The sequence below is a fragment of the Mus musculus genome, chromosome 9 (assembly GCF_000001635.26).
Source record: "Mus musculus strain C57BL/6J chromosome 9, GRCm38.p6 C57BL/6J".
Lineage (NCBI taxonomy): Eukaryota > Metazoa > Chordata > Mammalia > Rodentia > Muridae > Mus > Mus musculus.
In genome coordinates this window covers 38209994-38224732 of record NC_000075.6, presented here as the reverse complement: position 1 = coordinate 38224732, position 14739 = coordinate 38209994, and the positions used below count along the sequence as shown (strand labels likewise).

Here is a 14739-nt window from a genome sequence, read left to right as displayed (position 1 = left end):
AAGGATACCAACTCTTTCCATATCTATTCATTATAATACTCAAAATGCTAACTAGAACAATAAGACAACAAAAAGAGATCAAGAGAATACAAATTGGTAAAGAAGAAATAAAAGTATCACTACTTGCAGATGATAAGATAGTATACATAAGCAACCCAAAAAATTCTATCAGCGAACTTCTCCAGCTGACAAACAAATTCAGCAAAGTGGCTGGATATAAAATTAACTCAAATAAATCAGTAACCTTCCTATATACATAGAATAAACAGGTTGAGAAAGAAATTAGGGAAACCATTCCCTTCACAATAGCCACAACTAATATAAAATATCTTGGGTAACTCTAACCATACACGTGAAAGACCTGTATGACAATAACTTTAAGTATCTCAAGAAAAAAAATCAAAGAAGATCTCAGAAAATAAAGAGATCTCCCAGGCTCATGGATTGGTAGAATTAACATTGTAAAAATAGCCATCCTACCAAAGGCAATCTATAGATTCAATGCAATACCCATCAAAATCCCAATATGATTCTTCAAAAACATGGAAAGAACAATTCTCAAATTTATCTGGAAAGTCAAAAAACCCAGAATAGTGAAAACAATTCTTAGCAATAAAAGAACACCTGGGGGAATCATCATCCCTGACCTCAATCTTTACTACAGAGCAATAGTGATAAAAACTGCATGGTATGGGTACAGAGGCCGACATGTTGATCAGTGGAATAGAATTGAAGACCCAGAAATAAAACCACAAACTTACAGACTCTTGATTTCTGACAAAGACACAAAAAATATACAACAGAAAAAAGAAAGCATCTTCAATAAATGGTGCTGGTCTAACTGTCTATATGTAGAAGAATGAAAATAGACCCATATTTGTCACCTCCTAAAGGTCAAGTCCAACTGGATCAAGGACCTCTACATAAAACCAGATACACTGAATCTAATAGAAGAGAAAGTGCGAGAGAATCTTAAATTCATTGGCACAGGGGGGGGGAATTTCCTAAACTGAAATCCAATGGTTCATGCTCTAATAACAAGAATTGATAAATGAGACCTCATAAAACTGGAAAGCGTCTGTAAGGCAAAGGACATAGTCGATAAGACAAACCAGCAATCTACAGACTGGGAAAAACCTTCACTAACCCTACATCCGATTGAGGGCTAATATACAAAATATATAAAGAACTCAAGTTACTCACCAAAAAACCAAACAACCCAATCAAAAAAATGGGGTATAGAACTAAACCTAGGTTCACAACTGAGGAATCTGGAATGGCTAAGAAACACCTAAAGAAATGTCCTTAGTGATCAGAGAAATGCAAATCAAAATGACCCTGAGATTCCATCTTATACCAGTCAGAATGTCTAAGATCAAAACTTCAGGTGACAACACATGTTCGAGAGGATGTAGAGAAAGTGAAACATTCCTCCTTTGCTGGTGGAATTGCAAGCTGGTATAACCACTCAGAAAATCAATCTGGAGGTTCCTCAGAAAATTGGAAATAGATCTACCTGAAGACCCAGCTACACCACTCTTGGGAATATACCTAAATGATCCCCCACCATGCCACAAGGGCACGTGTTCCACTATGTTCATAGTGGTCTTATTTGTGGTAGCCAGAAGCTGAAAACAACCTAGATGTCCCATGACAGAAGAATGGATACAGAAAATGTGGTTCATTTACACAATGGAATACTATTCAGCTATTAAGAATGAGGACATCCTGAGCAGGCAAATGGATGGAACTAGAAAATATCATCCTGAGTGAGGTAACTCAGACCCAAAAGACATGCGTGGAATGTGCTCATTAATAAGTGGATATTAGGCAAATAAATAAATAAATACAAATAAAAATAAAGAATACACAAAATACAGTCCACAGAATTCAAAAGGCTCAACAAGCTGAAGTACCCAAGTAAGGACATCTAAGTCCCACTTGGGAGAGAGATGAAAGCAATCACAAGTGGGGAGGGAGGGAGGGACTTGGGAGGGAGAGTGGGCAGGGAAGATGGGGAGTGAAGGGGAGAGGGGAACCTGATATTGGGTGAGGGAAAAGGACTAAAGCCCTGAGGGCCAGTAGAAAAAAATGTTAACAAGCAACCTCAGGATACAGGAGGTTGGGGGCACACCAAATACCTGGGAGGTGAGAGACTCCCAGAACTCAGAGGGAGAGACCATTGATGAAATGCCCGACAGTAAGGAGTGGGAACTTATAGAGTCAGCCTCCAGCAGGAAGATAGGGCATCAAGTAAGGGATGGGGTTGCCATCCCACAGTCACACCTCTAACCCATAATTATTTCTGTCTGAAAGAATTACAGAGATGGAAATGGAAAGAGACCTGAGGAAAAGAAGATCCAGTGACAGGCCCAAAGTGGGATCCAGCTCAAAGGGAGGTCCCAAGGACTGATACTATTACTGAGGCTGTAGAGCACTCATAAAAAGGGATCTATCATGACCGCCCTCTGAAAGACCCAACAAGCGGCTGTAAGAGTCAGAAGCAGATGTTTGCACACAAGCAACGGACAGGAGCAGCTGACCCCTGTTGTTGAATTAGGGAAGGCTGAAACAAGCTGAGAAGAAGTGTGATCCTGTAGGAGAACCAGTAGTCTTAATTAATCTGGACCTCCAAGATATTTCAAACACTGAACCACCTAACAGACAACATACACTAGCTGATATGAGCCTCCCAGCACACATATAGTAGAGGACTTCCAGGTCCATGTTTATTCAGAGATGGGGCACCTAATGCTCAAGAGGCTGGAGGCTCCAGGGAGATTAGAGGTCAGGAGGGGTGAGGTGTGGGAGCATCCACGTGAAGACTGGATGGCATGGGGAGGAGGCATGGGATGTGGAGCAGTTGGAGTGTGGATGGGGGGCAGGGAATGGAATATGGAGTGTAAAAAATGAATTACAAATAAAATTAAATTAAAAAAATAATCATACCACTATTAAAACAAATAGAATTGTTTAACTCTTTAATTCCATTAATTCTTATCTGACTGATTTCATTGTCATTTCTTATCAGATTGATTTTTCTAATTCTGCAGTTCTAGGTCAAATATTGTAAAACATTAAATATAAATTATACTTACAGTATCCATCGAACCCTAGGCATGCTATCCCTTATTATGCAGTTATTTCCTTAAAATTGAAATATTCACTCCAAGAGGAAAGACAGGAAACTCACAAAATGAACTGTCTTCAAGAGGCCCTGCTTAAGAATAGATTATCAATACGTAGTTCCTGGAGGAAAAGAGGCTCTAAAGTAAAGCTGACTTCAAGATGCACTGGGAACTTCACTGAGAGAGCTTTAGACACTCATCATCAACGTGTCTATGGGATTTTCAGTGAACACTACAAAGCATATATTATACCTAAGGCAAACAATAAAAAAGTGTAATGCAATGGTAATTTTTGATAGTACATTTCATGAAATAATTATTTTTCTGTCTAATGGTAAAATACATGCTATACTTCTTAAACTATATACTAAACTATAATAATAGTTACAAGTTACACTTCAGAAAGTCTTAACAAAACTCCTAACTCCCATTATTCCAGAAAGAGAATTGTTAATTTAAAATAACAGATAAAGTGCTGCTTTTTAGTTCAGCAGATTATACCACATTATTCTGAGGCTTCTGTAGGGAGATATACTTTTTATAAAACTTGAGCCCAAAGCTCTGTAGACATAATCTCTGTGATAGGCACCTTGGACGGGCCCATGTTCTTATAGACTCATTTCTTGGGGAGTCCTAGGGAATAACTCTCCAGAAATTATTTGTTTCTTCACTTTCCATTTTCCTTTTCATGTATTACTGCATAGAAAAATTCAGCATGTGAGAAAATAAACTGTGCATCATTAGTTGTATTGTCTAGCCATAATCAGGTGACCATTTTCTCATCTCAATGGCAGATAGGTATAGAGGCAGACATTGATAGAGGAAAGATCAAAGAGATTCCTCTTGGTTGTGGGAACCCAGGCCCAAATACATGGACTATATTAATAGGTTTTTATTCCATTTGCTATTTCTTTTACAGAAGTAAACTGATATCTTAAAAAAAATCCATTCTGTGTAATGTGGAGAAACATGTAAGAGGAATAGCTATAATATGCTATGATAATCATAAAAGTAAAACCATTTCCCAGCTAATTACAAATTTCCTTCATCAATTTCAAGCTCAAATACTAGAAAAAGAACCATATCAAAGAGTAGCTGGAATGTTGAAAATTAGATAAGTTCTACAATGTCTTCTCATCTCTTTGAATGAATCTGCTTGTAATAAACCCTTTAGATAAGGAAGTTATCTTTCACATCAAACTTCATATAAAAGGTATATCAGACAACTGAGAAAGAAAAGATTTGCTAATTAAGCATAGTACACCAGAAAACTTATTGGCTGGATAAGAATAGACAGTGGGACAGTGGGGAGGGCTCAACTGTTAAGAGCAGTTAATCCTCTTATAGAAGGCATGGGTTCCTTTCCCAGCACCTATATAGTAGTTTCCAACTGCCTGTAACTCTACAACTAGGGAATCTGAAACCCTCTTTTATTCACAACAGGCTCTGTACATGATAAACATACACTAAGGGAAGTTCAAAACATAAAAATAAAATTTAAATATATATACAAATATTTTGAACAAAACACATGAAGTAAAAGGTAGTAAGAAAATGTATGCCTGGGTTTGAAAAAAACTGACCAAGGTCTTAACCTGGTATAGGTAATGAATATATTGGAAACATGTTAAATCTGAAGATGTCTCATATCCTCACAGTATAGAAAGTTATATTTTATGGCTTAAAGAGAAATTTGGTATTATAGTATGAATTCTGTCAATGCTATTGAAGGACAATGATAAATAAAAGAATACAATATTGGAAATATGAAAGACAAGGACAACGAAAAACAAATCAAACAGAAAGTGATGAGTCTAAAGAATACACCATAGCATAAATCAGCTTGTAATTCTTTTCCAGGATTTCTTCATAGCAAGCTTGACATCCTTGTTTCTGAGGCTATAAATAAGAGGGTTCAACATGGGCACCAATAAAGTGTAAAACACAGAGAAAAATTTTGCCTGACCCACTGTTTCAGCAGATGATGGATTGACATAAGCAAGAAGCCCAGATCCATAGAAAAGACTAACAGTTATGATGTGAGACCCACAAGTGCCCAAGGCTTTGGACCAACCCTTACCTGATGAAATATGAATGATATTGAAGAGGATCATAGCATATGAGACTAAGATAATGAGGCTACATAAAATGATAGCTGTACCCACTGCAATATAACTCATAAGCTCATTGACATACGTGCTACTACAGGAGAGCTGGAGGAGAGGGAAGATGTCACACATATAGTGGTTAATGATGTTAGAATCACAAAATCTGAGCCTGACCATACATCCTGTGTGAGCTGTGGCACTAATAAACCCCATCAAGTAAGAACCAAATATTAACAGACAACAGATCTTAGGAGACATAACAACCTGGTACATTAATGGCTGGCCGATGGCCACATAGCGATCATAGGCCATTGCTGTCAGCACATAACTCTCAGCATTTATAAAAACACAGAAGAAAAACAGCTGAGTCATGCATCCTCTGAAGGAGATGGTGTTCTTCTCTACAACAAAACTCATCAGCATTTTTGGGGTAAAGACCATTGAATAACAGAAATCAATGAAGGACAGATTGAAGATGAAAAAGTACATGGGGGTGTGAAGGTTTGAGTTTAGGCAAATGAGATTCATTAAGCTCAAGTTGCCCATTACAGTAGCTGTGTAGTTCATCAAGAACAGAACAAATAAGGGCAGCTGGAGCTCAGGTTGGTCTGTCAATCCCATAAGAATAAATTCTGACACTGAAGATTTATTTTCCATAGTCATTTGCATCATGTGTGGCACCTGCAAGAATAAGAATAGAAAGATAATATTAACCCATAGATCATCTCTTGCTGCAACAGCAGAGTTGGGTTTATTAGTTTCCAAATATGAGTGACAGTACAAGGTGTCCTAACTAATTGCTAATTTCTCTTTCCCCTACCCATGATTTGTTTAGCTGTCTAGAAAGTTTCTTTGAGTTTAAATCTTTTCTTTCATTTACGATTTACTAAGAATTATGACTAAAAAGTTCAATATATATTTATTCCTTAAAACATAGGTTAGATAGATGACAGATAGATAGATAGATAGATGGATAGATAGATAGATGATAGATAGATAGATAGATAGATAGATAGATAGATAGATAGATAGTTGGGTAGACAGATAGATATGTGCTTTTAAATGTAAAATGTCAAGATAAAGACAATGCAATTCTCACCTTATTCACCTTGAGCCTTCCCTGACATTGGAGTTCATGGTGTCTTCCTTTACACTGTGCTCAGAGAGCCAAAGTTGTTAATAATGAAAAAGGTGATAATAATCTGTGCAGATTGTGTTCCTCACTTCTATCAGAGGTTTTCTAGGAACATTGATATACTTTCTGTTTGAGAATTTTACCAAGATTCTTGTATCATGTAAAAAAGATTATAGTTTTCTCATATGAGTCTTCAATATTTCATAGTCAGTATTTCTGGAAAACATTCTTTAGAAGCACAGAAAATTATTCCCTTTATGAGTCTTCTTTTGAATTACTCTTGATGGTAGAAATTGTTGAGTCTGTGCCATACAACTAATGTCAGTTCTTTAGAGACTCAATATTCTACTCCATTTATAATTTCCCAGCAGGAGTGTCTATTCCCTAGGGAAGAACTGTGAGTTTGTAATCTCTTCATTAAGTTTTGCAGATCTCTACAAGAGGAGAAGTCCAGGGACATGCTAACTATCCATCTGTAGCTTTCCTATGGTTTCAAAAATACAGTATTGAGCAAGTATTAATATCATATAAAAATATATTTAAGGAGAGGATAAAAGAATATGAAGACACACTCAAGTTTGTACAAATTTACATTAGAAAATTTGTCTTCCCAGCTATGAAACTGTAGACTAAGCTAATTCTTGTTTTGGTCCATCTGTATTTTCTTATGAATAACTATAAATATTGATAAAAATTGAGAAATCTGGGCTAATAGTAAAGTTCTAGGTTGACATACAGAAATTTGAAGGTACAATTTATATAAACAAAATAATTATAAAATACATAAAATAAGAAATCTATTATATTTTGAGACAATTTATACCATATTTAGAAGTTTACTAGATATATGAAAATATACTAGTATATGTTAGTGCCCTTATACTGTTTATATGCTTACTCAGAAAAATAAATTTGTTCTTGCCTAGACTCACATGCAGTAACTAAATTATTCCCATGCTGTTGTCTTGCGTAGTGGAGACAAAACAGATCTTTGGCTTCTACCATCCCATGCCATGTTCTCCTCTTCATGACCATGCATACATGAACCATAGCCTAAGATATTTCTCTAGATATCAAATATGGCATACTTTATATGTATGGCATAGTAATTGGGCTCAGAAAATGAAGTGCAGAAGTACATAGTCTCATTGGGATTATTTTAAACAGAAGGACATTGAACATGTAGAGAAAGGTGTTTAAGAATAAGAACAGCCTGGCAATGATGAATTGCGCCTTTAATCCCAGCACTTGGGGAGCAGAGGCAGGCAGATTTCTGAGTTCGAGGCCAGCCTGGTCTACAGAGTGAATTCCAGGACATCCAGGGCTATACAGAGAAATCCTGTCTTGAAAAAAAACATACAAACAAAAACAAACAAACAAACAAAAGAATAATAAGAACAATCATGCACAATACACACAAAATTAATGTGTAAAATCTTACAAAAAACAGCGTAAGACAAGAAAAATACTGGCATTTATGGATGTGTAAACATTTTTTACATTATTTATTGTTATTTATTTACTTTAAAACCCAATCACAGTTCCCCTCCTTCCTCTCCTCCCAGTCCTTCATCTCACTTCTCCTTCTCTCCTTCCCTGAGGAGAATGGGGGCCTCTCATAGATATCAACCATAGCAACTTGGAGTAGAACCAGGTCCATCTTCTATTGAATCTAGAAAATGCAGTCCAGTTAGTGCAAAGGTATCCAAATGCAGGCAATGCAGTCATCAACAGACTCTGTTCCTGCTTTAGGAGTTCCACATTAAGAGCCAGTTGCATGACTGTTACATACATTCAGAGGTCCTAGGTCCACCCTATGCCTGCCCTCTGATTGGTTTATAATGTCTATAAACTATAAGCCCAGGTTAGTTAATTTTGTAAGCTTTCTTTTGGTGTTCTTGACCCCTCTGGCTTCTTCAATCTTTCCTCCTCCCCCTCCACAGGCTTCCCAAGCTCCACTTGATGTTTGGCTGTTTGTCTTTGCATCAGTTTCTATCAGTTGCTGGGTAAATCCTCTCTGATGACAGTTATGCTAGGCTCCTGTCTGCAAGCATAGCAGAATATCATTAACAATGTCGGAGTGGGCTCCCTCTGATGGCATGGGTCTGCAGCTGGGACATTCACCGATTGGTTCTTCTCTCAAATTCTTCATCTTTTACCTCTGCACATCATTTAGGCAGGACAAAGGGTGGGTTTAAGGTACAAAGAGTTTCAGCTTTCAGTTTAGAAATTTTATGGGACTTCTGAAAGTGTAAATGAGTAGTAGATCTTTGATTCTGTGCCTTATTTAGGGGCTTGCTTCTTTGTTTGTTTGTTTATTGTTGGCTTGGATTGTCCAACTTTGATAAGATGGGTTTTTGTTCTATCTTATTATGTATTTTGTTTTGTTGTGTTTTATTGTTGTCTCACAAAATCCTGTTCTTTTCTAATGAGAGACAGAGAATGAATCCAGATTGAGGGAGAGGAGGGAAGAAGAAGGAGGAGTAGAGGTTGAAAAACTCTATTCAAATTGTACTGTATGAGAAAAGAACATATGTTTAAACAGGGTGGAGGTTAAGAAAAATTCATTAACAGCATTTTCATCAGCAAAGAATGCTGATATTTTTATCAGAAAAATTGAAAGTAAAAAAAATCAGAATCAAAACACAAAACTATATTAGCAACATAATTTTGTCAATATGTCTTTTAAAGAATATACAAATCTTAAGATAATAGAAATCAAATCAAATTTACCTGAAGTTAACATTTTGCACTTTCTTGCTGGAGATGATTATAGATAGATAGACTGATAGATAGATAGATAGATAGATAGATAGATAGATAGATAGATAGATAGTTTACATATACATATACATATACATATACATATATTTCTAAGGAAATAAAAAGCTGAATAATTTTCTAACATATTACTGTGCAAATTGTCATGAAATAAAATTTAAAGTGTAATAAGTATACTTCTTGACAACAGTGCATATGAAAATTAGTATAGTTTAACACTATAAGCAATTAATATATAAGACATTATACATTAATTAATGTATAATATTACATTATTACCTTTTTAGAGGCATATGGTTGGGTTTGAACTTACATGCCTAGAAAGAATATTCTGACTTGCAATGGATGTCTTTCTGAAACTTGGAAGACATTACCTGATATTGATGGCAATTAAAAAAAAAAAAGAACAATCGAGTACAGATAAGAATGTTCTTATTGTCTCATCTCATCTATGTACCTCTTGAGTTCTGCAAACACTGCATGGTATTTATATTTCTATCACCAATAATGAGGACAATGTTAAACTTTTGTTTTATAAAAGAACAGTGTAATATAGATAGTTTCATTTTAAAAACAGGTCAAAACTGATTTCAAATTAACTGAAACCTAATTCATAATTTGCTTGAACTAATGTGCAAATAAGGAGGAAAGTTCAAGTTATTGCTAAGAAAAAAAGCAATTAGTTGAATCATACCCACAATGAAAAGTAATAGACAAAACCAAAGAGACCTGTCATAAGCACATTTCATGGTTAAAAAGAAAAGGAAAATTTAAATTAATGGCATGTGATTAAGCTGTGGAATATTTGTCCTGATGTTACAGAAATGATGATTATAAATTCTGAATTAAGGATACCAAACATAGTTTAAAACCACACATACTCACTCAAATCATGAGATAGTGAAACAAAATTTCAGTCGAAAAACATTCTACAAAGCTTATGGCTACTATTGTGAATTTCAGTTGTCCAAGTCCTACGACATATCTAAATTGAAGATAGTTACTACAAGAAAGAACAGAAGTTTGTGTTGGTATGGCCCCAAGGAGGGATCTGGATGAAACTCAGGAACACAAACAGAACTTTAGGAAACTAGAAAAATTGTGAATAACAAACACACACTGAGATATGTGTATCAGAATTTTGTTTGCAAGTATAGTATTGATAATTTTTTGTTTCTACCTTAGTGAAAGGTATTTGTCTGTAGTTTTTATTGGTTGTGTCTTTATCTAACATTAGTATTAGATTGATACTTCCTTCATAAAAGATTATGTGTTCTTAAAGTTTTTATTTGCTTTCATGATTTAAGACACAGAAGAATTTTTTTCCCAATGGTGTCTCACTGGGTTTATAAACTATACATAAGTAAAAATGCTCAGAATTAGATGGCCAGAACAAAACAAACGTATTGTGTTTCTGTTTATTTTTCTCTCCTATTTCTTTCTGCATCTTTTTAATTTATTGGCTTTCTACTTGGTTTGATGATTTTCAATTTGGTGGTTTTGTGGGTTTTTGTTTTTGTTTGTATTTCTGTGTATTTCCTATGAATTTTTGTTTGTTTTCTTGTGGGCTTATTCTGCTGTTGTTGTTGTTGCTGATGCTGCTGTTATTATTATTATCTGTTCATTTTGTTTTCTACAGTGAGAGAAAGAAGAGTAGAGTTTGGTGAGGAGGAGATCTAAAGGATCTGGAAGGAAACAGACATGGGGGAAAATTATGAGAATATGTTGTGTGAATTTTCAATGAAATATAAGTATTGGTTGTGATATTATTTGAGAATCTGAAAGAGTTCTGCTGCAAACTCATCTGTACCTGTACATTTTTCTTTTGAAAGGTTTTATATTACTGAATTAATGTCCTTCTTTGTGATGAGTCTCTTCTACTTAAGGTGGTAATCTCTTCTTGGCTTAATCTTAGTCGTTTGAAGATTCATCCATTTTATTTAAGGTTCCTACATTAATGTGATATAGATTTTAACATTATTCCCTTATCATGTTCTGAATTTTTCTGATGTCTATTTTAATGTTTAATGTTTCCCTATTTACTTGTGGTTATGTTTATTTGAATCCCTTATTTCTGTTTCCCTTTCCTTTTTATTTCTTAGGCAAAGGGTTATGTGTGAATGTTTTTATCTTTTCAAAGAGTCAGGTCTCAGATTTTTTTGATTTTTATATCATTTTATTTTTTTTCTATATCACTATTTTCTGCGCTGGATTTTATTGTTTGCTCCAACCTACTGGATTTGTGTTTGTTTTGATCTACTTTCTGCAAATTCTTGAGTTGCATTACTAAATCATTTATATGTGGGTCTTCTGGTTATTTAGTAAAGGTAGATAAGCCTGTAAATTTTCCACTTAATGTTGCTTTTAGTGTGACCCAGAGGAGTTACCACTCATTGTACCAGAATGTGTTGTGTGAGGTATACAAGAAATTTAAGTAGTTCTACCAAGATAAATCCTATTAATAAATCAATATTGATCCTCTAAAGATATTCTTAATGGTGCAATAGTGGCCATTGATAGTAAGCAAGAGCTATGTGATTGTTCTGAAAGCCCATTTAAAGGGGTAGTCATTTAAACAGTACTGTAAAGACAAGTCAACTACAAATTATTACTGCCATTTTCTTAAATCAACCTAATTTCTAACTCTAATGCAAGTATTTGTTCTTTAGCTGTCATCCTTTATCAAAGAATTTTCTTTGGCAGAAAATGGTGACTCTTACACACATCCATAACTATCCAAAATACAGAGAAATTCATACCAACCTCAACTGTACAACCTCTACCCATAAGTCTAAGGGACAGTGATGGCAGAGGGATTAGAATAGTTGTTAGAACCAGAAAATAAGAATAGCTGTGGGTAGATGGTATCTTCAAGACACAACAGAAAAGCTGTAACCATGATACCTCAACAATATGATTGCCTAACAAGGCCTAGATAATGAGGGCATTTGAGGAAATTTTTACAAGGCTCTACCCATAGATGAAAAGCTACATGCAATGGTTAGTTGTTGAGAATCAGAAAACTCACAAGATTTCCATGGCCATACATATCTTGACTGTCAAATTTGAAGATGTTGTCCTTTATATTAATGTCATTAAGAAATTAAAATCAATGTAATTAATCTTTTGTCCAAAGATAGATTTAATATATACTTAACATTTGTTAATATGGAGTTATGAAACAAAACTTCTCATTCCAATTATGTAAAAGGAGATATAATGGTGCAGAAATTAGGTAAAAATATATGTATACTCTGTCCATATTATTTTATAAATATATATGGAGTACCTCTAAATACTGTCAAATTAATTTACCTGTAAAATGTATCTTGTTTCTAACTTACTTGTAGTGCTTGAAATTATAATTGAAATAATTTATCTATAATTATTACCGAATGTTGATAACTTATACATAACTATGATCAAATGCAGACTGATTAAATGTTAAATCAATAATTTTTACCAGGTAGATATAAAAATAACTCCTATAAAACTAGTCTCTTTGACTTGAGAAAACCTTGTCAAGTGTATTTGTTCATATTTTCTCCATCTGTCTCACATGATTATGTCGCACCCAGACCACTAAGTGCACTCTATTCCTGTGATTCATATTGTAAATTTGCAAGTTCCAAAGAATTCTGAAAATGAAACTTCTTATACCTTATTATCTGTATTTGTTAATTATTCTCTGCTCTTATTAAAATATGTCAAAATTTAAAGCAATAATTTTAATAACTTGCTTCTCAGGTACTATAACAAATGAAAACAAAGAAGTGCATCACAGCATTGATAATTTGTTTTGAAAATAATGATGTATTTAAATGTTAAAACATAATTAATATTGCTTAAATATTTTACATCAATAAATTAATAAGGTTAAATTCATGTTCTAAATTTGCTTTTCTTTCTAAGCCTATATTATTAATCTATTACTTCAGAACTTTGAAAACACCATGATCTTGAAGTAGATATAACAATTACATTTTGAATAATCTTTCTCTTACTACAGCATCTTCATGAATGGGTATGTACCTGAATTCACGCAAACTTGAGATAAAAACTGATGATGCACCTTCTATAGTAGATACACATATGAACATTTTATAGAGCATAATTTATATTTTATTGTGAACAAATAATTTTGCTTCTCAGTAAAGTAATTATATTTACAAAGCTTCTTAAAGTATACATTTTATTAGAGAAATATTGACAAGTTTCACAAACAAACTTGATCAAAATATTCAGCATTACTGTCCTTGAATGATTGATCATGAATATGAAGAAACAGTTTAAAATCTCACTTTGTAGCTTTCTCCACTAACTGTACATCAAAGTCATGTTTTTGCATGGGCATTTGCTTTTATAACTACTTAGTTCCTCATAATTCCCATTAAAGTTTTATGGATAACATCTCTAATATAGGCAACTTAGTTGGACAATCATTCTAATACTCCATCATACTAAAACAACTTCCCAAAAGTTCTTTGTCCCTTTACCACTCTATTTCTCTCCAATTTTTTTCATAAATAAATATTCTTTTAAAAAACATTTATCTGGTTATCTCTTCTTAGAAAAAATATACAAAGGCAGGCACTATTGCATATGCCAGCAAGATTTTGCTGAAAGGACCCTGATATAGCTGTCTCTTGTGAGGCTACGCCAGAGCCTGGCAAATACAGAAGTGGATGCTCACAGTCATCTACTGGATGGAACACAGGGCCCCCAAGGGAGGAGCTAGAGAAAGTACCCAAGGAGCTGAAGGGGTCTGCAACCCTATAGGTAGAACAACAATATGAACTAACCAGTACCCCCAGAGCTCGTGTCTCTAGCTGCATATGTATCAGAAGATGGTCTAATTGGCCATCATTGGGAAGAGAGGCCCCTTGGTCTTGCAAACTTTATGTGCCCCAGTACAGGGGAACACCAAGGCCAAGATGTGGGAGTGGGTGGGTAGGGGAGCAGGGTGGGGGGAGTGTATAGAGGACTTTTAGGATAGCATTTGAAATGTAAATGAAGAGTATATCTAATAAAAAAATTGGAAAAGAGAAAGAAACTATATACACCTAAACTTAATGATTGGTGATAAAATAGAGAAGACTCAGCTTTCTAGGTTTTATTCCTGGAATTTAAAGCATTCTCATGGATTTATTTTCATTAAAATGATATAAAAGAAATATATAAGATAGTATTATCTTTATGTGTAAAATATATTAAACCAAAGTCTTTATCTGGAACAGGTAATGAAGATCACCATGGATAATTTAGAGTGTGAAAGAGTTTCAAATCCAAGAATAGTGTCACAAAGCTGCCTGCCAGATGACGATGACAATGATGATGATGACAATCATCATCATCATCAAAGTGGTAGTGGTCATGGTATGGATGCTTATGATGTTGGTGGTATTAGTTCAAGTTTGGTGCTGCAACTATGTGTGTGTGTAATATAGTAGAAATTATTAACTGAATGATAGAAGTAATGAAAAGGGGAAAAAGAAGACAGGAAGAATAGAAGAAAGGTAATTGGGGAAGGAAAGGTAATGAGAAGACACTACCATACAGTGGGAGATGACGCTAACAAACATTTACC

General features: G+C 34.5%; 1 protein-coding gene across 1 annotated transcript; it reads right to left on the bottom strand.

Annotated features, from left to right (window-relative positions):
- Positions 1-4966: 4966 nt before the first annotated feature.
- Positions 4967-5915, bottom strand: Olfr894 (olfactory receptor 894). Its single transcript, NM_146868.2, has one exon. The coding sequence runs from the start codon at positions 5906-5908 to the stop codon at positions 4967-4969; it is 942 nt and encodes a 313-aa protein (NP_667079.1). The 5' UTR covers positions 5909-5915.
- Between the last annotated feature and the right edge of the window lie 8824 nt (positions 5916-14739).

Excerpts from the sequence above, each read along its gene's own strand:
- Olfr894 (NM_146868.2), bottom strand. The coding sequence starts at position 5,908 with ATGATGCAAATGACTATGGAAAATAAATCTTCAGTGTCAGAATTTATT.